At 39.8% G+C, this 26,976-nt stretch overlaps 1 protein-coding gene across 1 annotated transcript in view; it reads right to left on the reverse strand.

The window, feature by feature from the left end:
* Window positions 1–3,266: 3,266 nt before the first annotated feature.
* Window positions 3,267–26,976, reverse strand: part of npnta (nephronectin a) — a 53,767-nt gene continuing 30,057 nt past the window's right edge. The window contains exons 4-12 of the mRNA XM_080520935.1: window positions 23,737–23,856; window positions 22,264–22,383; window positions 18,092–18,226; window positions 16,706–16,828; window positions 14,259–14,687; window positions 9,504–9,593; window positions 8,327–8,425; window positions 5,953–6,212; window positions 3,267–5,798 (exon numbers count right to left, since the gene is read on the reverse strand). Of these exons, the coding sequence (XP_080377061.1) occupies window positions 5,688–5,798; window positions 5,953–6,212; window positions 8,327–8,425; window positions 9,504–9,593; window positions 14,259–14,687; window positions 16,706–16,828; window positions 18,092–18,226; window positions 22,264–22,383; window positions 23,737–23,856 (1,487 nt within the window). The 3' untranslated portion in view covers window positions 3,267–5,687. The remainder of the gene's footprint in view (window positions 5,799–5,952; window positions 6,213–8,326; window positions 8,426–9,503; window positions 9,594–14,258; window positions 14,688–16,705; window positions 16,829–18,091; window positions 18,227–22,263; window positions 22,384–23,736; window positions 23,857–26,976) is intronic.

A 26,976-nucleotide genomic window follows, 5' to 3' on the forward strand; every position in this document is an offset into this window, starting at 1 on the left:
TCACTGTTTAAGTTGTGTTGTTTTTCACATTTTTGCCGTTTAACTATTTAGAATTGTTATTTTTTCTATCTGTACATTGACAGAATAGATACATTATCATTATCAATAGATTTAGTAGTCAAGTTTTTTTTTTTTCTAGCCAATACCACCAATACGTCACATTACAAATACAGCGAGACAATCACAATAACATGCGGGCAATTTCGAGTGAACAATTAACCTCAAATGTTGCTGTCCTCAGAAAATAGCATACCATGAAATAAAACTCATTCATGCACAAGTAGAACATACAAACTGAACACAGAAAGGCCCCAAAGTCCTCAAACTGCTGGGATTGCTCACCACTACCTCGCTGTGCAGTGAGCAGCCCAATTGAACGAAGTTCTTTAAGCTCCTAATGAATGCCTTTCCTTTCTTCATTTTGAGGCACTCTCAGGGGGAAGTGACAATTCACAAACAACCTTTGTTATCAGTGTCATCAAGTGTTTGTTATGTGAGAAGGCCTTCTGTGGGATACTCAGTTTATCGCTCAATTACGACAATCATCTTAGGCAATGCAGCATAAATGGGGAAGCGTTAGTATTGCCAACAACGGCCCTTCAGCAGAATCCAAATCCTCCGTAAATGATCCGATTTACCTCAAGCACAACACTCACTGCTTAGGAGCTTTGAGACTCCGGTTTAGATATTTACCAACATTTACGCGAGTCTTCCAGCGCTGTCCAGAGGGCACATGTAACAAGGTTCCAACTTCACCTCCAAATGGTTCGTGCATTGCTCCCCTTTGAGAACATCTCATGGTCATCTGCTCATTGAGACCTAATTTTTTTTTCTGATCCATCCATCTGTTAGTGAATGAAGCTGTGAAAACACTGTGCATTTCTCTCGCAGGCCTTTGTGTTGCAGGGCATTGGAGGAGCAGTGTCATTGTTAACATGTGTACACCCAAAACAGGAAATAACATACAAATGTGGATCTGAATACGCGATACTAACAAAAGCTGTCAAAACAGCTCACAGAACTCAAAGTTCCCAGTATGTTTGGCTCCTAATAAAAATGAATGCGGCGTGTACAGTGCACACTGCAAGTTTTCGAGTGTGCTGCTGTTTTGTCTGACATCAGTGTTATTATAGCGGCACACAGTGGGTTATTTCTAAGACAGCACTGATGGATTAGCTTGTGATGGAATAGATTAACCTGCTGATTGTTCAGTCAATGGCTCAATAATCAGTCATTAACCCATCACAGAGGTGATCGGACAGTTAAGAGCATGATTATCCGCATTTAAATTGAGCACAGAAGGTCAGAAAATTGGCACTGAATTAAATGAAACTCTCACAAGACCTCCACCTCGTCTTCAGCACAATGAAGGCCGTCATATATGGTTCTTCTCCATGTGCCATTACCTCTGATATATTTCTTATCACTTTGAGAAAAGCATAAACGTGTCCAGGAAAGTCCCTCCATTCAGCTGGAAACTTCATGCTTTGTTCTACATGGGCTGATATTTCCTCCTCAAATAGTGTGCTCCATCACTTTGAGTGCAAATGTGTGTGACACCAGCAAGGAAATGCCTGAGTCCAAACGGAGGAGCACGCACGCACGCACACACACACACACACACACACACACACACACACACAGAGTTGTGGTAGCGATTTCCTCTACCCTCTGGATCTCTTCCTGCTGCAGTGGTTTATCTTAATAAAAGGACTGTTTGCTTGCCCTTTTGGTCCCAAATAAGCAGCCCCGCAGCAAAATGAAGATTTTTTGGGAGGTATTTCATCACAGGTCAGTGACAGGACCTTGGAGAATTGCCTGTTTGGAGACTGATCTAATAGCATAACTGCAGATCTTATTTCAGCAAACAGAAATTTGATTCATTTGTGAGCTGTTGTCGTGGAGGGGTTTTTGTGAGTTGGTGACACAAAAGGAGATTATCCAGGATGATCATTGCTTGAGAGGTTATCAAGTGATTTTCTATTAAATGTGAATTCATATTCTGAATGTCAGAATTATTTACTGCTTCAAGAACATCTACTAATAAAGTGTTGATGTGGGATAAAAATGTATTGCATTTAGTATACTAAAAAAACACTATATAGTTCATATCAATGTGCACAGAAAAAAACCTGATTAACCTCTTGATAATATCTAATTAGTGTTGAAGAGTACATGCTAGGTTCAATATATTCAGAGTATAGGTTATGATTTATTAGCTCTTATCTCAGGCTTCATTTTTTATCGCATACCTGCCAGCTTTCAGGCTCAAGAGGAAAATTCATTGCAACAGCATAAATAAAGCAAACATATCTTTGAATGACTTTGAAAAGTGCTGGTCCCTTTTACCTTTTATAAGTCTGTATATGTGAAGTACTTGTTCTTTCATCACACTTGTCATCTGTGGAGAACATTTCCTTTCACTTTTTACTGAACTGAACTGGGTTGTGTCCTCTTCTACATATCATATTGATCAGTTTTAGATGTGTTGTGAAAAAAAGAAAGAAACTAATGAATTCAGGTCAATGGATTCTTTACTGATAGTTTCCATTAGATGTTTAAATGCTTATCGTGCAAAAAATAAGTTTTGAGAAATTGTCAAACTTTGATGATCAAATATAATGTATTATAGTATCCTCTCTTTGAAAAACTTTACTGGTAAAGCCAGAAAAATAGAGACATGTGGCCTTAAAAGAGTAAACAAGCTGACAAAAGTTTGTGTGCTGCAGCAGTAATTGGATTTTCTTTTTTTTTTTAATGAAACAGCTACTGTGTAAACTAAGCCTTGTCATACTACAATGACACTGTCATGAAAAAGAGAGACACTGTGATCTGATACTTTGATCAGTTTCTCCCTGTGTACTGGAGAAGGTATCATTATTTTAAAACCACCTTCTGAGTTTTCTCCTTAAACAAAGAAGAGTTTGTTTGTGCCTCACTGAAACACAAAGTCTGACCCCATCTTAGATGTCTCTGTTGGGATAAATGCATTCAGACATTTACAAAAATTTGGTTTAATATTTTAAAATCTCAAAAGGTGCTGATTGACAGCTTACTCTTTTTTGTCATCTTCTCATTAAATCAGTGACATTTCCATGACATAACCTTATGTTTGTAACCGTATTGGACCGGTGTGCTGCAAACAAATTAGAAAGTTTAAAAATATGGACTATTTTTACTAGCAGCTGCCATAACAAAAAAAAAAAAAAGAACTTTGTTTCATACCACAACAGTCAAAATTGTTTATTTACATACTGGTCTGGATAAATATGAATTTTGGGATTGCAACAATGCATACTGAAAACCTCTGAGAATCCAGCCAATGCCCTTCATTCTTACAGCGTACAATGTGCAACTGTGTGTTGCAAGTTAAAGACAGATTATTTTACCACATAAATACACACATTTTGCACACTTTAAACACTGGTGTTTCAGCTGTGTACATCGTCCTTTAATTGAAATTTTGAATACTGACCATCTGAAATCCAATCAATATTAATGTATGAATTCACATGACATTTAAACAACACAAAAAAGAAAGAAATGGGACTGTATAGATTATGTACACATGACTACCTTTACAATAACACAATCAGCAAAAGCCTAAAAACGTGTTGGTATCCATGTCTTTGTAACAAACTGCACTTAATATAACAAAGCACACCCTGTATAATAGAAACTGACTGTTCATTTGCAAGTGTCAAAAATCATGTTTAATACAGTTCAAGCACCAGAAAAAAAATGTATAGGAAGTTTTACCATTTGACGGAAATTGCAAAAAAAATTAGTCATGATAGAAAATCTGATCGATATTTGAAATTCTTGATAAAAAGCAAATCTGTGAAATACTCTGACAACAAAAGAAACACTGTGATATTATAGTCAAAACTACTGTGACAGAAATCAGTGTTCAAAAAATAAAACAAAAAAAGAAAAAAATCTATCTTAGCACGTCCAGGGAGCTGGGAATTCAGAAAGTTACCAGGTGTGAAACTCGTGAAAATTTGCAATTTAAGAACAATATTGTCATCATTTAAATGGGCTAAACATATGTGTGTAAAGACAATATTCTAGATGGATCAAGGCTGTCTAATCCTGGTCCGGGAGAGTCGCTATCCTGAATGTTATAAATATCTCTAATACTTCAACACAGCTGATAACACTGAGTGGCTCTTCATCAAGCTTTCAGCGGAGCGACATGGCACATTTATTAAAGTTACAGTAGGCGTGTGGAACCGGGAGAGCCATCGAACGAACGCAGAAACGGGATTGGACACCCCTGATTTATACATTTCTCTTCTACACATATGTGATGCCGATGTGTTGTGAAGGGAAATTAGTTTCTGGCGGGTTCAAATTCATTCAAATGTACCTCTCCAACTTAACAATCAAAACATTCTTACTTCCCAATTACACATGAACACACTAAAAAACAAGCAAACAGAAAAAAATTGTAAAAGTAATGACTCACAATTTGGTTTTATGCTTTTGGATTGAACAGACTTAAAATTATCTGGATCATTAATGAGAAATAGGTATAATTTATGACAAATACTATTTGTCCCACAAACATTATTATTTCCGACCCTTAGGCAAAACACCCCGCCTCTGCTGCTTTGCTGATCAAAACAGACGCGACATACAGTAGCACCTCTGGTTACATGTTTTGCCAGCAAGCAATTGAAAAGTAATGACTCGTGGGTTAAGGATCAAAGCAAAGCTAAAGCAGACTCCTATATGAAAGAACAATCCTCTCCCTCCATGAAGACATGAAGTGACAGCCGACCTCCTGGATGTGTGGCTGGAAGGCTGCCGGGGCTGTGAGTGTGAGGTGGAGGACATTTCCACAGTAAAGGCCCCCTCATGCTACCCATGTCCGCGAGTATCCGTGTGTGCGTAGATTACGCGTGACGTCAAAATCGTGTCCACTCCAACCCCTCGGCGGTGGACCGCAAATAACCCAAATTTTGTGACCATGCGACCTATGTGCGACTGTGCGCGCCGCCGACTGTGCGTGCACCAGTCTCTACCTATTCCGGTGCATCACTTTGAAGCCTACATGCGGAAATATAGCTGATGCTTGTCCTCGTCGATGCTTCTCATTTCCTGGACCAGCGTGCTCAACTCTCCGTTCTTTACTCTATTCATGTTAAGTGGTCGCACATCACACCGTCTTCGTTTGTTATCCTCCTCTTCAGCCAAATATTACAAACACAGGAGCTCTACTTCTTCTTGTTCACACGAGGTCGCCACTTTCAACGTGTGGAACGCGTGCTGCCGTAAGTCCAGAAGTGGAAGTGGAACATGGCCACAATCTTGTGCGCCCCACAGATACTCGCGTACTCTGTGCACTCGTGGACCCTCGCGGACATGGGTAGCATGTAGTAGCCTTCAGTAGGTACATGCAGGTTTCAGAGTAACAAGGTGATGGAGTGAGACAGAGGCCAAGGTGTGCCATTAGGATCTGCCCACAAACGTTTTTTTCATGGACAGTATACAAATAGAGAAAGTGAAGCCCGCTGTTCTTGCGCACGCTATTTTCTGGGATTTTGTTGACAGGATGGCGATGGGGTGTTCGAGGGAGGGATGAGTGAGAGTCCAGTGGGGGAATCACAACAGAGTCACTTCTCTTTTAGATGATTTTCCCCTTATGTTTTCTTTCTGTCTGCCCCTGTCCTGTCAGTCAGTCAGAGTCTCCTCAGATTGTGCTCCTCTGTGCAGGAGCCTTTCCTCAGGGTGATGTCGTCCACGGCCATCTCACCAACTCGACCTCGCCCGCGCTCCCCCTTCAGGATCACCTGGAAAACCACAACATTTACACACTGAGGTACTAAAACTGATCACATAGTGTTTGAAAACCTGAGAAATGATTGCTGTGATGAAACAAGACTAAAGGAACAATATTTCAGATTTATAAGTTCCAACTTATTTTGCTGGTATACTTTCACTTACACTTTCCAGGCCCGTGCCCCAGAGTGTTATTTGGGTGTGCCTCCATCCGTTTCCCCCGGTCCGGCCCCACACTGCCGGGCTGTACTGCTTCCCCTTCTTGACAAACACTTGAAGCATCCCCACATGATGGCCTGCCAACTTGTGCCGAAACGACAGGCAAAGATTGCCGTCATTCCAGGGAGGGGTGAGTGGGAGGACGAGCCGGGCCCCTCGTCCCGTCCTCTTGTTGCCTGCTTCAGGAATAGTGATGTATCGCCCACCTGTGGACACAAGAGATGCACCATGCTGTCAAGTAAAGAAAACGTACTTGCGTGACAATTGGAGAGGACAAGAGTGCCAACAAGTGTGGTGCAACCAACAAAACTGTCAGATTCCCACTGTAATCCCCCTGGTTATTCAGTAATTCATGCAGTGAGTGAAGTCTATTAAAACCTGAACTCATACAGTACATTAAAAAATGTTTAACCAAACATTGCGAGCCACTGAAAAATGACATGGAAAAAAAAAAACTGGCACATGTTGTAAAGAAGGTCCAAACAATTGTGTTTCTGCAAAACCGAACAGCAGTTTGGTTTTTCACAAAGTCCTGGTTTACATACTTTCACAGATTTCCACTTCAGAAACAACCCACATGTTAAAACATTGAGTTTTGTGAAAAGTCTTGAATTGTATTTTTTGCATTTTTTTTCCCCCTGTAAAACCAAATGTTGCTGAGCTTTCGCAAATTTGTGAATGCTTAGAGTACCTTAAATCCACAGACAAACAAACATTTATATATGTTTTATTTGAATTATGACCTGAAGAAAACACATGCAAATGTTATTTACATTTCTAAACTGGGTTAGGCTTAGATGCCATTTTCCATTGGCACAAAGATTATTTTGTAAATTCATGCATTAATTAGTGATTGTAGAGCTCCAGTTTAAAAAATTTAAAAGCCTCCTGCTGATTAAGGCGTATATATTTTGCTGGCGGATTCACATTGGGCTGCTGTTAACCACAGTTGTTATCTGTAGGCCATAGAAGCAATCTGCATAAATCACGAGCTCCTTCAAAACTATGTCAGTCCTGTTTGTGTCTTGCCAATGTAAGTAATGAACGGTTAACCCCTTAACAGGAACAACGCAAAGGAAAAATTATTTCTTAAGGCACAGCTCAGCCTTTTCAAACTGAATCAGATCAGGCTCTTTAAAAACGACTCTCAAGACAGACCCTTAAACCAGGACACTAGTGGTGGGCAATATAGTAAAAATATCATTTCACGTTTTATTTGTGATAAAATCACCGTAACGATTTTATCACAATTCTTTTTTTACATTGATTTTGAGATTAATTACATTTCTGGACAGTACAACCAAACCATTTCCTGATGTGAAACATAGCCCCAACAGAGGACAATTTAGGCCAAAGAACCTTTCTGAACATAATTTGTGCAAATTTTGCCAACATGTGCAAATAACATAACCATGCTAGAAGTTAAACCATGACTTTTTAAAACAGAACTGGGTTCTTAATTATAATGATTAATTTAATTAGTTAAAACTACTCTTGAATGTAAAAAAAATAATTTAACATGTTGAATGAGGCCTTGAAAACACATTAATTTCTCAGAGTTTTGCTCCACCAAATATTTGAACAGCATGTCAGGGTTGCTTTAAGGAAGTCAAACACACTACAGATGTGGTTAAAAACACCAGTATTAGTAAATCAGATTGTATTGTCTTTATGAAGAGACATAATGGGCTTTACAGGCTGCCAGGATGGAATTACTCAAAGTAAACTTGTACGGTAAATACATTTCAAGTCTGTGCACAAGATTTTTTTTTTTTTTTTTTAACTGACGAGGAACCTCAGACTTGGCTTAAATTACACCTGAGTCGGGCTGTCTGGAAACGCTAATAACTGCAAGACTACGCCAGTTGGCAGCGGGAGCCAGATGCAGTTATTGTCAAGAAAAGCGTGCCAGTACTCTGTTGTACGCTGTTTAGACGTCACACTGCTGCCGCTGAGTCCTCTCAACATAATTCACCGCGTCTTCCACTCGTACGCACTGCGAGAAAAACAGATTTGTATTCTCATTTAATGCAAACTGCAGGTATCAGTGATGTGCTGTGTTACCCACTTCTCATTTGCATTGCTTTGTAGAGCAAAGCACTAATCTCAAGAAAAGACAAACTACTCCCCTGAAGTCATTCTCATCTTGACCTGTAATTGAGTAGAGCAAAACTGAACTGTGTGTGTGCGCGTGAGAGTGTGTGTGTCAGTGAAAGAACGCAGTGGGTCTCATTTCCATTTTAGTGACGAAAAAAAAAAAAAAAAAATTCTCCATTAAAAGCGCAAGAGTGAGCAGAATCTGTGCGTGCCCTTCAGTTACCTGACGGATCAGGTGTTGTCTCCCAGTGCAGGTCTCCGTCTTTGTCCCGGATCCAACCACAAAGACCGTCGTCAAAAGAACAGCTCAGATATCCTGAATCTGTGTAGAACAAAACCCAATTTTCAGTGAAAAAAAAGAAAAGCAAAAAGAAATGCAAGCGCAAGACTTCAGTCTGAACTCTGTAATGCATCACAGGGGGCTTGCTGTCTGCCTGTAACCTCACCAGGAGCTTGAGAACTACTGAAGCTCAATCTGATGAACATGATACAATAACTGTGTGAATATGAAAGACGATGTTGTAATCTCCACAGAGAGCTGATGCATTTGAGGGAAAACTAAACTGCAAGTAGAAAATATATATTAAAAAAATGGAATCTGGAATTAATGATATCACTGTGTTACTTTTTAAATGTCTATTGTACACATGCTATATGGGCGTAATATAATATATTATGGCTATGACAGAGAGACATAATATTCAGTGACTGATGATTTCATTCCAAGTAATGATGCCGCCACGATAACATTAAGGCAAAACAGTTGTTGTATTTTCCATGCACTACTGCACAAATTGGTCCAAAGATAACAATACCATCCATCATTTTGTCCCCGGAATCCTGCTGAAACACTTTTCAGTCAATTTTCTGAGCCAATGAAAATCCCCTTTCTCTTGACACAATTTATCAATTGATGTATTGTGAAAATAACAAAATAAACACGTAAACTACATCGCTGGGCAATTTAATCTGCATATTATTGACATCATGAAATCGCAGAAATTAAACATGACAGAAAAGGCTGTCTCTTCACAAAAGCTTGGTGTAGGGTCTCCACACATTAAGTACTGCGGAGACTTCGAGCAGTGTGATGATGTGCTTGCAAACGATCAATTAATCATTTGAGCAGTCAAGCAATCAAGGAGGCATAATATGAAAAGGGGAAAAGTCTGCCAGTGCATCCTGGGCTGTGAGCCATCATTTAAACGGATACGGCCAGATGTCATATGCCACCTCCTGGTGGAATCTCTATCAAAACACATCTGGTCATTGTAATGGCTCCACCTCAGAAACACCACTGCACCAGTCGATTGTCAGTTTCATTTTGCTACTATAGTAAACGTGGCTCGTCCGTCATCATTCGAGCACGGCTGTTCCTGATCATCAAATGTGTTGTTTACCTGGATCATCTCTGGCCTCGTCCGCTGTGTTGCCCAGCTCAATGTCAAAGTCAATGTCAAGGACGGTGTTGTGGCCGTGATTCCGAGGGACTGAGGACAGACATGAAAGACACGGGTTTAGATAAGGGATTAGCAGAGGTATTATATTTGTGCCTGTGGCATTTGTGTGGCTTTGTGTTATTACCCAACAAGGACTCTATGAGCATGAATCAATGTCATGGTTTAGCGCCTGCATACATAGGGCTAAGCACATTTATTAACGGCGCACGGATGACCACAGAGAGATTGAAATACCTCTGAAAAGCGACAGCAACACCAGCAGTCTAATGTGAGTCGTAACAAAGAAATATACCCTGTACATGTGCTGCAACGTCTAAGAAATATGGCAATGCTTCAGTGCGCATGCACACACACACACACACACACACACACACACACACACACACACACACACACACACACACACACACACACACACACACACACACACACACACACACACACACACACACACACTCACACACACAGCTAGTCCAGAAATAGTCTCTATCCTCTCCACCTCGGTCACGCTGCCAAAAATACAACAGCCTGATTTTTTTTTTTTTTTTTTATCAAAGGTCAATTGTGCAATATAAAGGTTAGCAGAAAAGGTCTGAATAGTAATTGAATAAGTCATCAATTAAAAAGAAAACAACATGCGGATGATTCAAATCGCATGTTTCTGTTAATGCAATGCAACCTGCACTTGAACTGTCAAATCCCACAATCCCTAACATGTGTTCCCTCCACTCAGCCGGGGCAATGAACCTGCCGGTCCCATGTGCTGGGTCACAACCAACTGGCGGACTGAGATGTAGTCTGTCAGTCGAAGGAATGTGAGAGCAGGGAGGTCACACTCGCACCAGGATCTCCAGCAATGCCACACATCCAGGTCTGTCTGTGTGCGTCTGTGTTTGTGTGTCTGTGCTCTTAAGGAACTGGGCCTCCCTTGAGGTCTTTCATCCAGTGTGAGGGCGGCGATATAAAAAGTAAATCCAGTGATATGCTGATTAAGACGGCAGTAATTTCAAATGTGACACAGTGGTGAGTAAAAATAGCCGTCTCTTGACTATCCAGCTATAAAAACGTTGCAACATTGTGTAAATGGTCAAATCCTGGCATTGACACTGTAGCTTTAAAAAAATGTTTTTCCTCCAAACTGTCTCAGCTTAACCCTTTGAAGGGCATTCTGAAATTCTTGGGAATTTCAACCATATGAATTTTTAACCTGATGATGAACATACTTTAACACTTTTTTTAATATACTGTAAATCTTAACCACAATACAATCTGCTGGAATTGTGATTATTTAATTATATCACATAGATTTTATCCTACAATTTGATATGACATAATGTGTTATTTGCATTACAGAAGCCTAAATCGGACATACTGGATGTATTTGGATGGAAGTTTGTCAATTGTCCATTATAGGGTTAACAGACAGTTAAACAAAGTACAAAAAACAGCGAGTGATATTTCTAAGGTGGGTTATAGAAAGATCATCATGTTATTCAAAGCAAAATTTCTCTTCAAGAAAAAAAAGACCTGGTTACATTCTTTTATTATCCACATTCTTGTTTTTATTTGACTTTTTTCATGGAAAGTCGTTCAGATAAAAAAAAAAAAAAAAAAACACCTTTCCTTGCAAGGTCAGTGAAATAACCAGACAAAACTGGCACACTGTTGCTGTTTTAAGCAGTACAAACAAAAATTACATTCACGTCCACTGTGTTGAAGTTAGGGGCAGAAATATCTTCAAAACTCACATGAAACAATGAGTGATGAGATCCCACTGGGGCTGGCTCAAGGGAAGCGGCCCCTTTAAAAGGTTATTTGTTCCCAAAACTCCACGCTCAATGTTGGAACATTTCACTTTTGTGTACTTCCATTTCTTTAAAGTTGGAGTTTAATGCTCTGAGTTTGGGGGTGGGCGCTCATAAGCTTGTTGCTTCAGCTCACTCCTTTTGAGCAGAATGTGTACTGCTCAAATAAATAAATAAATAAATAAATAAAGTAACTGAAATCCGAATTACTTCACCAAAACATTAATCAAATCATAACATTAATATTCCTACTCTACGTAATGTCCGGGGGTCTTTTATGTATCTTCTCATTTTCATAAAGTGGAGCTAAGTTTACCTTTACTGATACGATGTTGCAGCCTTAATTGTGTGTCACAACCAAAGTACCAACTTTTGTGGAGTTTATATAAACAACCCTGTTTCAAACTTCTTGTAAAAGCCTTCTTGACAATCCAGAGAGTGCAGACTCAGTCCTCAGGGGTGTCTTATCATCCTGCAGAGAGCACATACCACCTTGATGAGATACATATTTGCACTTCAGGAACTATTCATATTTGCTCTCTCGCTGACCTAGATGAGGATATTGATTTTTAACCTTCATGTTTGTGTCCTTACCATGGAGGAAGACAAGCTTTGAATAAAGACAAGAAGCAAAGAGACACGATGTCAAGCTAAAAAAACAACAAAAAAAACAAACAGCATGAGCAGAAGCTCACTAATTGGCATCATGTCTGTACGTTTTATAGACATATACTGTATATGGAGTTCTTGGCAAAACGAGACTACTTTTTTTAGAGATTGTTGTACAGGACAGGCTGTTACCCAATAGGTAATTTACTAACTAAAGCCATGGTAACTTTTACATTCATGTTCCAACTCATGCTGGTAACGAATAAGAATCTATTTTTGATATTTGTAGAAAGCAACGCAATCCATCTGTTTTTCGACTCATTTCAAGCTGGTGTGAAAAAGAAAAAAACAACAACCCTGAAAGAACAAATACAATGATTCTCATGAGTCAATGATGCATATAATGAATTTACAAGTTCAGTGTGAGAGAACAAAACTCTGAATTAGCTCTGAACCCACCTGCACTGGAGGCACCGCTGAGGTGTTCATCGCACTGCAGAGCTCTTATTCATTTTTTTGCCTATTTCCTTCTAATTATTGGAATAATCACTCAGTGATGTCACCCCTCCCTCCCTCGCTCCCTCCACATATTCAAACCTTCTCCAGGAGGCTCTGATGCCTCCACCTGCTCGGCCGTGGAACGAACTATCAGATTGATGTCTCCCTCAAGCAGTGCAGACAGGTGTTAAAGTAATCTTCTCTCCTCTTTCCTTTTTCTAATTATGTGATGCCATCTGTCAAGGTGAGCGGAAACCATGGTGCCTCGCCTCTCATTCTGTACTTAGCTGTTGCATCTCAACAAACGTTTCAACATGAAAATAGGTTATTGATGGATTTTTAGCACTTTTCCCTTTGAGTACAGGTGTAATAGACAGTTATCTATTTTTGTGATGTTGAAAAGTTTTCCAGCAATTTGTGTTCACATTTAACCTTTGCCTTACTGCAAGGTTAAGAATTTGTATGCAAACAATTTGATTAAATTTATTACACAGGGAAGTAGTTTGCTACTTCAGCTTTGCATTTAATGTGCTCAAGAATTCGCGCCACATCTCAATTGGAAACAATTCCCTACAGGAGGAGGTGCGTGCACTGAGAGAAGTAAGCAGCAGATGATTGCCTTGATTACCTGCTTTGTTAACGCAAAAAGAAACAACCTAATCCCCCCTTTTCTTAGTTTGATTTCAATTTCAATTATTTGGTTTTGATTGAACACGTCAACCTCAAGCAAGACTGATGATGCCTTCTTGGTATAATTGGTGTCAAAGACCGATGCTTGGCAGAGCTCGCAGGGTGTCATGTGGAAAAACAACAGTCTGGCTGAGAACCAGTTTGTGTTCATTAACTCAGGCCAAATATGATAATTACCTTTGGCGAGAAAGATTCTGACTTCAACACAGAAAATATCAAGACTAATTGGTTATCTTGTAGGAAAAGCCATTATTCCATTATAGTATTCCTATAGCATCATTTTAGAGTGGATACGGCTGGATTGAAATCGACAAACTATTTCAAGACTGGTATGAAGAGAAATCTGCACTAGTCTTGTTTGCAGAGAGGAAAATGGTGTAATGTATAAATTCCAAGTAAATAAAAGGCTCACTCTACCATCAAATAGAAAAAAGTGATACTAATGTGTTAATGAAAAGTGTCAATCGAGTTCAAAATGAAGCTTGTTACCAATTACTCTGATGTGTATAATTTAAGAGGTGTTGTTTGTTATGATGAAGAACTGTGGAAGCACCACTTCACTCTGATGTAGATTTAAAGAATGTTTAAAGCTCTTTGTTTTTGTTCTGGGACTCGTTGGTTTAGTCTCAGTATTGTTTCCTGAAACCAAAGTGGAAAAGGTGCAAACACTCAGTGTTCACTGCCTCTCCCACAACAAACATCAATCATCCAAAGACTACAGCTAGCAGGTGAACACTAATGAACATTTAGCAGTTTTTTGGAGGTTTTTTTTTTCATATCTGTCATCAAAACAAACCAGCATTGAAACACATTCATCTCAAATCACAAGAAAAATTACTCCGATTGAATACCAATGTTGCTGCTTGTGTGGCAAATGTGCCAATATATAACTGATATCTCTATGAAGGGGAAAAAATACATTTCACTGCTTTTGTGCCGCCTGCATGTTTATCTTTGGGAATATTATTTGAAAAGAGATCTCAAATCAGAAACAATAACTCACCTCTCTATGTGACATATTATTTTGAGGAAATTGGTAAAACTGTCAGCTTTGAAAATAAATGGATGGAAAATAAAAGAGGCAAGTTCTTACTGTGGACGTCCCCTCGTTGTTTAGTGACCTCTTTCTGGATGGTGTTGTCCACTGGTGTGACAGGAGGCAGTGGTGGTCTGGTGGGAGCAACTGGCTTTGGTGGGAAGTAAGGTTTGCGTGTGGGTATCCATGGCTTTCTGGTGGGGATGAAGGGCTTCCTGGTGGGAACGGATGGCTTGTGTGGCGGAGGCGTGATCCTTTTCGGTGGAACAGGCGCTCTGGTGGTAGTTGGGGTGGCGGTTGTAGTTGTTGTTGTAGTGGTTGTTGTGGTGGTGGTTGGATGTTTAGGGATAAAGGGGAAGACTCTCTTTTGAGTCACAGGCGTTCGGAGGGTGGTGGCTCTTCTCTGATCGAAGTCTGGTATGTAGTTGTGATGATTTGGAGGTAGTCGGTCTGGTTTGGCAGGGTCAATAGCCACCTTAGGCATCGCTGGAATAAAAAGAGGGTGAAGAGGGAGCGCTGAAAAATGAGCACTTAAGAGTTAATGAGGCAGAGAATTGCAGACTAACATGTGATGATTAGCCAGATTTTTTTTTACAAAGAAGAGCCTCATTTCATCCACTGAGACTCCTGCTGAAATCTATTAAGTAAATGTTAGCGTCCTAAAACAAATTCGGTGTTCTAAATCTCACTGAGGCAAAAGCAATCAATTGCAAGAGAGGCTTATGAGTTCACGTGCACAAGGTTCCCAGCTAATACACATATGTTGGTGAATGATTAATGGATTTCACTTATATAGCACTTTTCCACTGCCCGAGCAGTCCCCAAAGCGCTTTACGTTGTTAAGCACATTCACCCATTCACACACACATTCACACATTAGTGGAGTCCATCCCTCGGAGCAGTTTGAGGTTGAGTGTCTTGCTCAAGGACACTCCAACATGTGGACATTTAGGTAATCGAACCTGCAACCTTCCTTTCATGAGATTACTTGCACTAACAGTGGAGCCGCCGCTGCCCCAAAGTCCGCATATAATGCAGGCATTACCATCTGCATCATAGTAAACTTGTTGGTTTTACAACAAAAGAATATGCCAAAACAATCTACTGGTGAGGAACAGTCACTTTAACCTTTAGAGTACATGCTAATTGAATATTTTAACTAATGTGTGTTGTTAAAAAGCACTGAGTCTGCTTAAATAATCATCTGTATCATATATATTCTATTTCATGAGTCACACTTATTTAAACTTTTAGTTAAAAACAAACAAACAAGAAAACCCCCAAAAAACTAATAATTAATAAATCATAAATTATAGTTTGAGCCAATCAATATAGACTCACGATGACTTTCAGAGTTGTTTTGCCTTTTCGTTGACAATAAAAGGCAAATGCCTTTTTTAAAAGTAAAGCATAAATTGACTGCTGCTATACATCAGAAAATCCATGTGCAGTCTAAAAGCATGAGCGTGTGAGAGTTGTCAATTAAAATGGAGATGACAGTTCGCTATAACAGAAATAATAAAATGTAATAAACTGATCCAGTAGGAGGGCTCACAATGTGGGAATTCCAGCGGTAGCATCTTTTTATGTGATTATTGATTCGTTGTGTACTTATAGCCAGGGGCCATGCAGCAGCGCGCTCAGGCCGAGTGTGTTTGGAATGACTTCTGCTCTCAAACAGACAGCTGTGCCCCCAAGATCACTGTGCTGATGTCTTTACCAACTTATACCTTTTTTCTTTGTTCCTCCACACACACAGCTTCTCCCATCAGGGCCAGAGACTGGGGGCTGGGTTTTTAGTTTGTTTAGTTTTTAGTTTTTTTTTTAGATGTGTTGCCCTCGTGAGGGGCTTCATGAGTGAGGAATGAGAGTGGACAATGGCAAGTGGTTTCAACTCTGTTATTGCCTTCTCAGGTTGCAGCCAACTTTGATGTGTGATACACAAATAGGATATTGCAAGTCGACTCCCCCGGAGCACTTGTAGCTCACACCCCTTTGGGCAGAGAGCCTGGGGAAGTCTTTGCAGGAAACATCCTCTCTACTCTGTGGACCTCTATCAGTTTTGTCTGTGAGATGATTGATTCGCCATGCCAGATAAATGACTCCTTGTTAACCGAGCTGCAGTGAAAAACCGCAGACACCCAGACTAATGAAGTGTGTGTCGAAGCAAGCCGAATGAGACAAATTACCAGAAAAAAAGAAGAAGAAGAAAAAAAAAATCACATTTGATGATGACTTCTCTTTTTGGGTGATTAAAATGGTCAAAGCGGAGTCACTGTGGGTGCTCATGATGAGGGAGGAGGGTCTAGTAAGTAATGACTGACAGCTATTACAAAGAAAGGAATTTCACTCCCATCTCTGTGCTTGCAAGGTTAGACTGGTCTCTGTCTTGCTTTCCAACCTTTAAAAAAAAAAAAAACAAGCAAAGAAAACAAAAAACATGAGGCCCTGTTCCTCTTCGCAGAAGTGAACATCAGGGCACAGGTTTTGTTCTCCGTTCTTACGTTTACAGTCGTGGCCCATCCCCCTGTAGCCGTCTTTGCATTTGCACTTGTATGAGCCCGGCGTGTTGTAGCAGGTGGCGAAGCCGCTGCAGTGGCTCTGACCTAAAGAGCACTCATCCACATCTGAAAGATAATGGGAGCAGGACAACATTCAGCCACCAAGAGCAAGTGTAAAAAGCTTCAGACATAACAGCAGAGTATCAAAGGCTAATTGCTTCACTTCCACTTTGAGGAGGGCTCTGGGTTTAGGCCATTATGTTTGTGAAAGCAGTTAAGTGAATAATCGTGACACCTCCATGAATATTGGAGGAAAATGATTATCAAGGTTGCATAAAGAATAAAATGCTCCCTGACATACAGACAAGCAAGGGTTTGTCAAGGGCTTTGGGAGTATCTCACCACCAAACTGTTGCTTTTATTTCATAGAAAGTAAACATTGCAGGCAATACAGGACTTCAAGTAAGGCCAAATTATTCAGAAAACTAATGCAGTGTTTTTATGGCTGGTATTCATAAGAATGATGCTGCACATCATTGAGTTGCACAAAGGTGAGTCACAACCTAAACAGACTAAATTAGTTCTGCAGTGGAATTCAGGAAATCCAATGTCCTTTTAAAAGTCTAACCCTTGTTTTTTTAGTTAGTTTTTTCTTCCAGTTGCGTACAACTTTTTTTTTATTAGACTCACTTATTTTATCTGGCAGTAATCCTGTTTTATGAGCCAGCCTTAACAGACTCCAGTTTGACTGTTTTGATTGAAAAATATTCTCCAAATACCCAATAAATCATTTTAAACGCATATTTATATTCACAGCATTTTGCATTTGCAAAGAGACATCTGGTTTTAAGAAGCAAAAGATGGATCACTTGGTGGTAGAGGAGGCACACAGACATATTATGAATTAAGTAGTAAATACCTCCAAAATTTTAAGTTATGAAAGATGAATTATGAAGTATATTTGTGACAAGTCACAAGTCACAAATAACACAATGGGTGTCTATTCAGGCTGGTATATTTCTAAGGACCTCCACAGCGGATGATCTGCCTGCTCCAACTGGGATTCAAACCTGAGTCCCACAAAGTCAATGCAAATAGCACATGCCTTTTTGTAAAAATGCAGCAGACTGCAAAGAAAAACCCAACAATATACTCAAGTACAACTCTAACAAATCTATACCTAAGTTGATTACATTTTGTTGGCACTACCACTTACAATACAAATGAAACACATTTATTTTTTATTTCTTTGTTTTCAACAGATGGTTTGACCACAAGCAAAACTCATATTACGAAAAAATTCTAAATTCTAAATGAATATATCACACTTTTGACCATTGTAAGTTTATCCATAAAAAAACTCTTACTACTTTGGGGTTATGGCATTACCTATGCACTGGTATTTTCCATTGAGGTATTGCAGGTCGAATCCTTCATGGCACTTGCAGATGTAGCTACCGAATGTGTTGATGCATTTCCTGAACCTGGGACAGACGGCTATTCCTGCTGCACACTCATCAACATCTGCATGAAACAACAGAAAATGGGATATCACGTCAAGTGAACATTAACATTCATTTACATTATGCATGCATCCTTTCAGTTGTGCATTCAACATAAAACAATGAGATTATCCGGAAAAAAATGAGCATAAAAAAAGAAAAAAAATTTCAGAAGTGAGCAAACATTGTTATTCATACCAGAAGATGTTTCAACATCCTTCGTTAGTATTCATTTATGAACAAAGCACATTATGTATTCTGCTCAGTGAGAACAATACAATGCAAACTACCTCATTTCATTATTTAAAGATCTATGCTAAGTGTCTCTGTTGATCACCTTTGCAAGCATGTGGGCATTAATATTTAGACACTGAGAGGCTCGAAGCGTTTGCCTTAAAATCATTAATTTATCTGCTGCATAATGCAGCAATGCTACAGAGACAGCTATTTAAAAGGATCTTAAAACACTCAGATACCCGAATCAGCTGGGAAAACAAGCACAGGAAGTCAGTGGGTAGAGCTCCCTTATCGCCTTAACTACTACTGTTTAGGTTCCCATCAGTGAGGGGCTTAATCCCAAACTGCTCCAGTGAAGCTGCTTAATGGACAGGACCTGCAGTTGGTAGCTGCAATTACACTGGTACTACCAAAACATCAGTGATTTGTTATATTTAAAACAACACACAACAAGCCAAGCATATAAATAGTCATCAATTTGTGTGAGAAGCTTTGAAAACAGCTGGGACTTTAATCTCAGAGCAGCAACATGAGATTTAAGCCTATTGTCAGGGCAGTGGATGTGAGAAAAATTAAGCAATGTCTGTGAAAAGCAAAACTCAATTATTATTCTGTCTTCCTCCTCGACTCTGCAACAACACAAAAACACCAGTACACTTTGTACAGTTCTTTTGGTGTTTTTTTTCCCACATTTCTGTCACAGAGCAAAAAGCAAATCCGCCCAGTGGATCAAAAGGCATTCAGGGCCTAATCCCCTTTTAGTAAACAAATACTGTAGCATGTGTACTTTATCCAAAAACGACTGTTATTTAGAAGAGTCCGACCCATGATCAAACATCAGAGTCTGTACTTATGAAATAGCTTGCAGGGACATTTTAGACTTATAGCTTAAAATTAACAGTAAAAACTATTTATTATATTGCTTCTGACTGATGATTGCTCCGGGAGTTTGTCCTGTGTGGAGCTTGCATGTTCTTCCTATTTATTCCTCAACTAATTGCTGCAAATTGCTGTTTTGTTGAGTGTGTGTGTGTGCGCATGCGTGTGTGACTGGCATTATCTTTTCCCTGTGATGATCAGAGTATAACCTGCCTTTACCCAGTCAGCTGAGATTACCCCTGCAATCACGAGTTGGATGAAGCATTAAAGAAGATAGATGTTTAGAACATGCAACATCTATACTGCTTCAAAACATTGAACCAGTATAAATAAAATAGGGTAGTTTCTATGTCAGTATTAGAAATAAAGTTACAACATATCCTTTTCACTTTAATAGGGGATAAACATAGGGGGGGGGACTATTGACTAATTAAAGTATTGATTTTAAAGATCTTTCATGTACTTAAATCTCCTCATTGTATGGTGTCTTTTATTATGCCACATCTTGCAAAAGAATCATTTGAAAAAAAATGTTAGTTAGTTGGTTACTTTCTTCAGATCCATCCATCTATAATCTATACCACTTTATCTGACTTTGTGTTAAAGGAGACTGGAGGTAATCCCAGGTGACTATGCGCCGAACAGTGTAGACCTTGGTCAGGTTACCAGTCCATCACAGAGAAAACACAGAGAGACAGACAGTCTCATTTATTCTCTCTTACAGTTCATTTGGCCTCAAACACATGCTTTTGGACTGTGGGCTGAAAAATAAGTACCAAATAAAAGTCCACACAGACACAGGGAAAACTACAAACTCCACACAAAAAGGCCCAGACTTGAACTCAGGTTCTTTTTATTGTGAGGCGAGAGAACTACTGCTGACTACTGCACAGCAGTGGGTGTAGTGCCGCCCCTTATTTTTTGAATCTATATAGGATTGAAGCATCAGATTAATGTTATTGCCACATTAACTGCATCTCCAGCTGTTACACTTACATACTTATGGGAAAACATGTAATCAATGAATTTCAGTGGTTTGTCTGGAAAGAGAAAACAATGTTATAAATGAGAGTTAATTAATGTGAAATGAGCTAAGTAATAGTTAACCACGATCGCTTGACACCAGCTTACAAAGGTTACTTTGATATATACTTGCAATACATTTGCACTCTTTGAAGTCACCACACTGGATTTCCAAAGAAAAGGGGATGTCACTGCTGTGAAGTCATTCATAAATACATATTAGTCACAGACTTCACACAGCGTTAACCACATATGGCAGAGGAGCCATTGTTTCAAGCCTTGCGGTGTGTTTATGTCCTCTGGATGTAAAGAGTGGTAGACTGAGCACATCTTCTCAGTGTTAGTTGAATGAAGATGAACTCTGACCTCAGAGTCCCGCGGAGCTGGATAAAGCCCGAAGCAAAACACTTTTTAATCTATGCGTCATAGTCGATTAAATACAAGTGAATGTAAATTAAATATGTGTTAACGGGCCAGAGATGTCAGGTGACCGCAATTTCACACCTCGAACAAAACCCGACAAAAGTTTGGTGCTTTGTCGGTTGGAAAACAAATGATTCGCACATAAAATGCATCTTTAGAGGCATTTGTAATTTGTGATATTTCCTGTGTCTTATAAAGCTGCAACAAAAATAGGTTGACATGCTTCACTGCATCATTAAGTAAAAGTGTCGTCGATGCAGACTGCACGACTCCAGTTACTTGAAGTCACCACCGCTGTAGATGTGAATATACGGCGTCTATAAAACCCTCCATAAAACACCCCCTCCCAGAGTTCCAGAAGGATCCGGAAACATTCCATTAAAATGTCGTAACACCTGTGGCAGAAAAACCTTTCCATCCCTTCCTCCATTATTCTTCATGACTAATGTCTGTCCTGTTTTAAAAATCCGCCTCCCCATTAGACACCCGGTAATTATGTGCAAGATGAGGGGGTTCAGAAGGACTGCAGCAAGCTGTGTTTAAAGCTGAGGCAGGTTAACAGATTGTATTAACCCCCTTCTTCTGATAAGTTACCCATCTGAGGAGCAACACCAAGTAAAACTGGTAATGACAGAATGGTGGAAGGAAGGCAGAAGGGTGGGTTCCCCATGATAATATTTTTTTCTGTAAAAGTTGGAAGAAGTAAGTGGAATAAAGTCACAATTTGATTACAAAGGTGTGGTAAACTTAGTTTAGCACTTTAGTGGTGATATTCTTTGAATTGAGTTCAACTTTTTCTCCTGAAAGAATTTGCTCAGGTACTCTAATTGTCATTTATTCGACAAATGTTAAGCAGAGCCCGAGCGTTAGTAGGGACCCGGTCCTTTTATTATAATAAAGGGAAGTAATTTCAAGTGTAAGAATGGACTTATTATGTCTTGATTTACCATTGATGATATGTCTTTAGGTTTTTCCAGTGGAAAACACCTGAATGTTACATTATGTGATAATTGGCCAGTCTTAAAATGTACCTAAGGCTGCGTAGAATCTAAGTTGAATAGCTGCCGAATTGCCCTGTAGAAGCAGATGTTGAAGAAAACAAGGCAAGTTGATTGGTTACAAAAGTAAATTAAGAAGTCATATGCACCTTCTGAATAAGAACATATCATTATCTTTGCCAACACAAGAAAAAAATACAAAAACTGAACTGTGAAAAAGTTGACTCCCACTTAGTAGTTTAAATATAAACTAGTAAAATATAGTAGAGAAAATCAGTGCTATTACTTTTGGATGATCCCCAGGCTTAATTCCTGGTGGCACCCTGTGCCCCACTTTTCACAAATTCTGGATCCACACTAATGAGTTAAAGGCTGAAAATGACATTCATAAAAATCAAGACTTGCTTGTGATGCTTTGCTGATGTCGGTCCTGGAGAGGAGCTGGTAACATAAGCCTGAAGTTTGAATCCTGTGGAGGTATATTAAGACCGGGACATACCCACACAGGTTCTTCCATCTGGAGCCAGCTGAAGCCCTGGCGACGGACACTGACATCGGACCTCTCCTTTCAGCACCTCGCAGCCGTACTGGCAGTTGGCCATACCACAAGTGCGGGCGTCTGATGCATACAAGAGAAACACGGCTCATATTATTACACGCTGCTGCCACAGAGAGACATGGAGGAGGAACAGTTGACGCTGCTATAACAAAAAAAAAAATTCTCCACACTCCTTATCCTCCACCCAATTTGTAAAAGTCTGGCCACTCGCCTGCCTTTTCTTATATTAGCCAGTTTGACCCCAAGGGTGCACAACAGAACAGCACACACTCTGCCATTATTAGATTCCTGTGCTGTGCAGTTGCTATGTGCTTACACCTTGCGCTCAGGCAATCTTCCCTCACCCACCTTTATCCTTTCTTACGCCCAAAGCCTGATAATCCATCCCCGCCGTATCAAAGCAGCAGTGTGCACAGCCACTGTTGTCAAGCCATGCCAGGCAGATCAAGACCCTCCAAAAATAATAATATAATGGAGCAGATTTTGTTCAGCCTCTCTTGATAAGTCCAAACCCTAAAAAGGAAATTAAAAGTGAAGCTCATGCTGCCGCTGCGGCTTCAGCTGGCGGGAGGCACCCTGGAGTACAGTTTGATGACTGTGGCAGTCCGGGCTGATGAAACGCTATACTGATCTATTGATCAAAGAGGTTGCAGGGGAGAAAAGAGGAGCAGCTTGGTGTTTAACACTATCATGCTATCATGACACAACAAACACCGAGGCGAATTTGGAATTGCCTGAAGTGGTGTGCAATTCACAACTTTACAAAGAGGGGGAAGGAATTTTCCCCCTGATATGAAAGCACTAATTAAAATGAGGCACAGGGAGTCGCAATCCTCCAGTAGAAATGTGAGGAGAAATACTTTACTTATCAGGTGAGACACAAAATTTACAGAGAGGCGTGTGCAGACATCAATTCACATTCAATGGAATACCTCAGGGCAACCAACAAAAACTGTGCAGTAACTCAGGGGGTGCATAGACCACGCCTCTCTCATATTTTTCATTTTAGGCCTCGTAGGGTTCTTCAGGGGGGTTCTTCACATTGTAGCACTTCTATAATGAAGCGGATCAACATGGGGTTTTAATCAAAACAGTCTATCACGGCATTGTGAGGGTGCTGTCAAACGTGTCCACATGTGTGGGAAAATATCTAATAGAGAGCATATGTCAAGAGTGCCGAGTGTCGGAAGTCAGACAGCTTTGTAGTGAAGTGACTGAAGCTTCAGAATCGTGCATTACAGGCAACAAAGCTGGTGAGGTGGCAGAAAAAACAATTATGAAAAAGGCAATGAAAATATAGATATTTCAGACAACAATGCAATCGATGTGTTTAATGACAGAGTTTGTGTGTGTGTGTGTGTGTGTGTGTGTGTGTGTGCGTGCATGCATGTGTTTGTGTTCGCACAGACTCACTTCCACAGGTTCCATCAGGCATCAGCATGTACCCGTTCAGGCAGTAGCACTTGTAGCTCCCGTACGTGTTCATACACCTGTGTTTACATGGCCTCGGCTTCAGACCGCACTCATTCAGGTCTGCAGACAGAGGGAGACAGCATAAGTGGACTGGAGCACAGAGAGAGGAGGGGGCCCTGCTTTACAGAGGTGAAATTAGTCAGGGGGCAAAGGTGGGAAGGTCAGTCACATCAAACCTCCCCCCGTCCATTTACGTGTGGGCTCGAGGCCCGTACCTGCTGATGTGTGTGTGTGTCTGCATTTAAAAAGAGTGTGTGTGTGTGTGTGTGTGGGGGGGGGGGGGGGGGGGTCTTCATGGAAGTGAAGTGTTGCCATGTTCTAACAGGCCCAAAACTGCCCTCTTTGATGGTTTAGCAGGAGTCAACTGTCAGTCTTCCTACCACCTGCATGTGATAAAAGATGCTATTATACCCTCTGACTCACCGTGGCGTCAACTGGTTTCAGCCTCACCATCCAGCACTCACTGACAGATACGTATAATTCCAGTGTTTTTATGCTGACATAAAAGTAGAGAAATCTTACCCACAACAACCCGTGAAAATCTTATTAGAATGTGATGCTGTCTGAGTTCAGGAGCTGAGAGGACTCCTGGGAGACGGGAATAGGCCCTGAGCTAAACATCTGTCAAAAGCTTATGCAAATTAAAGCCATTATACCTTTCTCAGAGCAGAGATTTTGACTAGTCCAACACAGGTGTAACTAATAACATTAAAAATGTCCTTTTCCATTTATGTATTTTGGTCCCTGTGCCAGTGCCTCAATGGGATTGCCGACTAGTTATCATTAATTTTAACAGCTGCACCTGTGTACTTTATGTAATTCCAGGCCAAGTGTTTATTTCTTTCTTCTTCTTTTTTTTTAGTGTAGCTGAAAATAAAACCCCTCGTGGTGGCGCATTGAGTTAGGTCTTCACTTCAAATGTGGGGGACGTGGGCACGAATCATTGTTGCGACCGGAAGGACATCCAGGGTTAAAATGTAGCCAAGATACAATCACTTATTGTGAGAACTGTTGTGAAAAGGAGCCAAAATAATACTTAGCACTATGTGTAGTCAATGTATATAATAAGGAGGAATAAAGGTCTCTGGTGTTCCAGATGCTGCTTTTCTATGATGACTCAGTGTGAGGCAGATATATGCAAAAAGATTGACAATTCTCAAACCACGTCTGGATACTGATGTTAAACGATCCATATCTACATCCTAGAATTTAAATTCAATCTTCAGAAACGCTTATTTTTAAATTTTTCACAGAAGAAAGTTGCTAATCCATTTGCAGGACCTATTCCTGACAGAAATACTTTTCTGCCCTGTCATCCTAATATGAAATCTGACTGTATAAATGTCCTGAGCAGGTGAACAAAGATCATCAAGTTACAGACCAAGATGCATGTTGGTAATGAACAATCTCATAAACAGCCACGAGGAGCTTTTGCCAGCTCTTAAAATGATAGGTGTAAAATATGATCAGCAAGAATAAGAAAGGATATCCTGTGTCTTGCTGTGAAAACACAGATATAATATGAAATAAAGTACTTTTTAACTTTATTTCTCATCACGTCACATTTGCGCAAAGTACCAGTATTGTACCAATATCGCTCCGGTTTCATCACTTTGCTTGGTATCAGATGGAAATGAAAATCAGCCTTCTTGTAGATCACATTAATTAGACAAAAAACTGTGGCAGACGAAATAGATAACAGATGTCTACTTTTCTGATGCAAAGTCGAAGTGCCGAGCGATTACAAAATGTTCCTTGTGCCTGTGTAAAAATAAACAAAACGAGAGCTAATTTCTTTCTGTATATTTCTTCATTTAACACCAGTAATTAATGTGACATCCAGGCTGTGGTTAAATTGTTATCTCTACAGGCTTTTTTAACGGCAGATACTTTGTTAGATAATTGTTGGAAAGATACAGGAGTACTAATAAAATAAAATGATTCCATTTGGGCGTTTCCGTTTTACAACTCTGGTGTTGAGCGATCCTGCCTACTTGCACGGCAAAATAACGTTGAGCTATTATTAAATATATTTCCACTTGTATGTTCTTATATATAGTTTTAATTTGTGCATTGAAAAAAAAGTTTTTCTGCTTTGATGGAAGATGGCATGTCCATTCAAGTTTTTTGCTCCACTGAAGTGGCTGAACTAGTAGATAAACAGAAATGTTATCACCCCAACATGCTTTTTTCATTGTTTTCTTATTGTTTATGGCTTGCGACATACATTCTGTGTAGTGTTAGTGTTCGGTGGATAGAAAGGCACATTATGTTAGTATAGAAGATATGTTTTTTAACGTTATTAACCACACCCACACGTCTACTGTGAGAAATATCAAATAACTAATTGCTGTCATTGTTATTTGCTTTTGAGTATTTAGACATCAAACAATAATACACCTACGGTGCACTTAATAATGTATGAGAAGTTCTTGATTCTCTCTCCACACAAAGAGGGGTTACAGAAGTGCAAAGAAGACTTTTCATTTCAGTTTGCTTAAAAAAACTTTTTTTTTTTTTTTATCTCAGGAAAGTTTCAATATGAAGTTTTATTATAAAGAAAATATATATATTATTCTTGCAGTTCATCCCTGAACTGAAGAGGGAATGAATGATAAAAGTTGTTCATCCTGAACTGGTTACGGTAACTACATCAGCCTCTTCAGACCTTCAAAGCTTTTTTCAAAGAAAGCTTTCAAAAGGTGTTCTTCTAATTTCTTAAGATATACTCCTTCTATTATTGAGGAACTGATCTACTGTCGCTGTCTAATGGCTAGAAGGTGGGGTAACATCAACATTTGGTCCATAATCATTGATATCAACTGGAAACCTGTTTAGACTGCACGAAGCGAATGGAGATGCATCATACTGGAATCAGGACACATGCTCGAACATATATAAATAGTTTAATCTAAGAATATCACAGTTTGACTACGCTGGAACAATCACAAATAGACCTCATCTCACTGTATGGTACATGAGGGGTCATCCTGGCCTGCCACACTTTAAATGGTGCCTTGATTCGCATAAGCGAGGTGCATTCTTTGAGCGCCACATGCCTCCTGCATTGAAAAGATGCCACAGTTTAATTTGGATGAATGATAGAGCAGATGCCCAGTATGTATCCACAGAAAGCCACTTCTATTAAAGGAAGCTTCTGGCCTACTAAAGCAATGCTGG

The sequence above is a fragment of the Blennius ocellaris genome (genome assembly GCF_963422515.1).
Source record: "Blennius ocellaris genome assembly, chromosome: 3".
In the NCBI taxonomy this organism is placed as follows: domain Eukaryota; kingdom Metazoa; phylum Chordata; class Actinopteri; order Blenniiformes; family Blenniidae; genus Blennius; species Blennius ocellaris.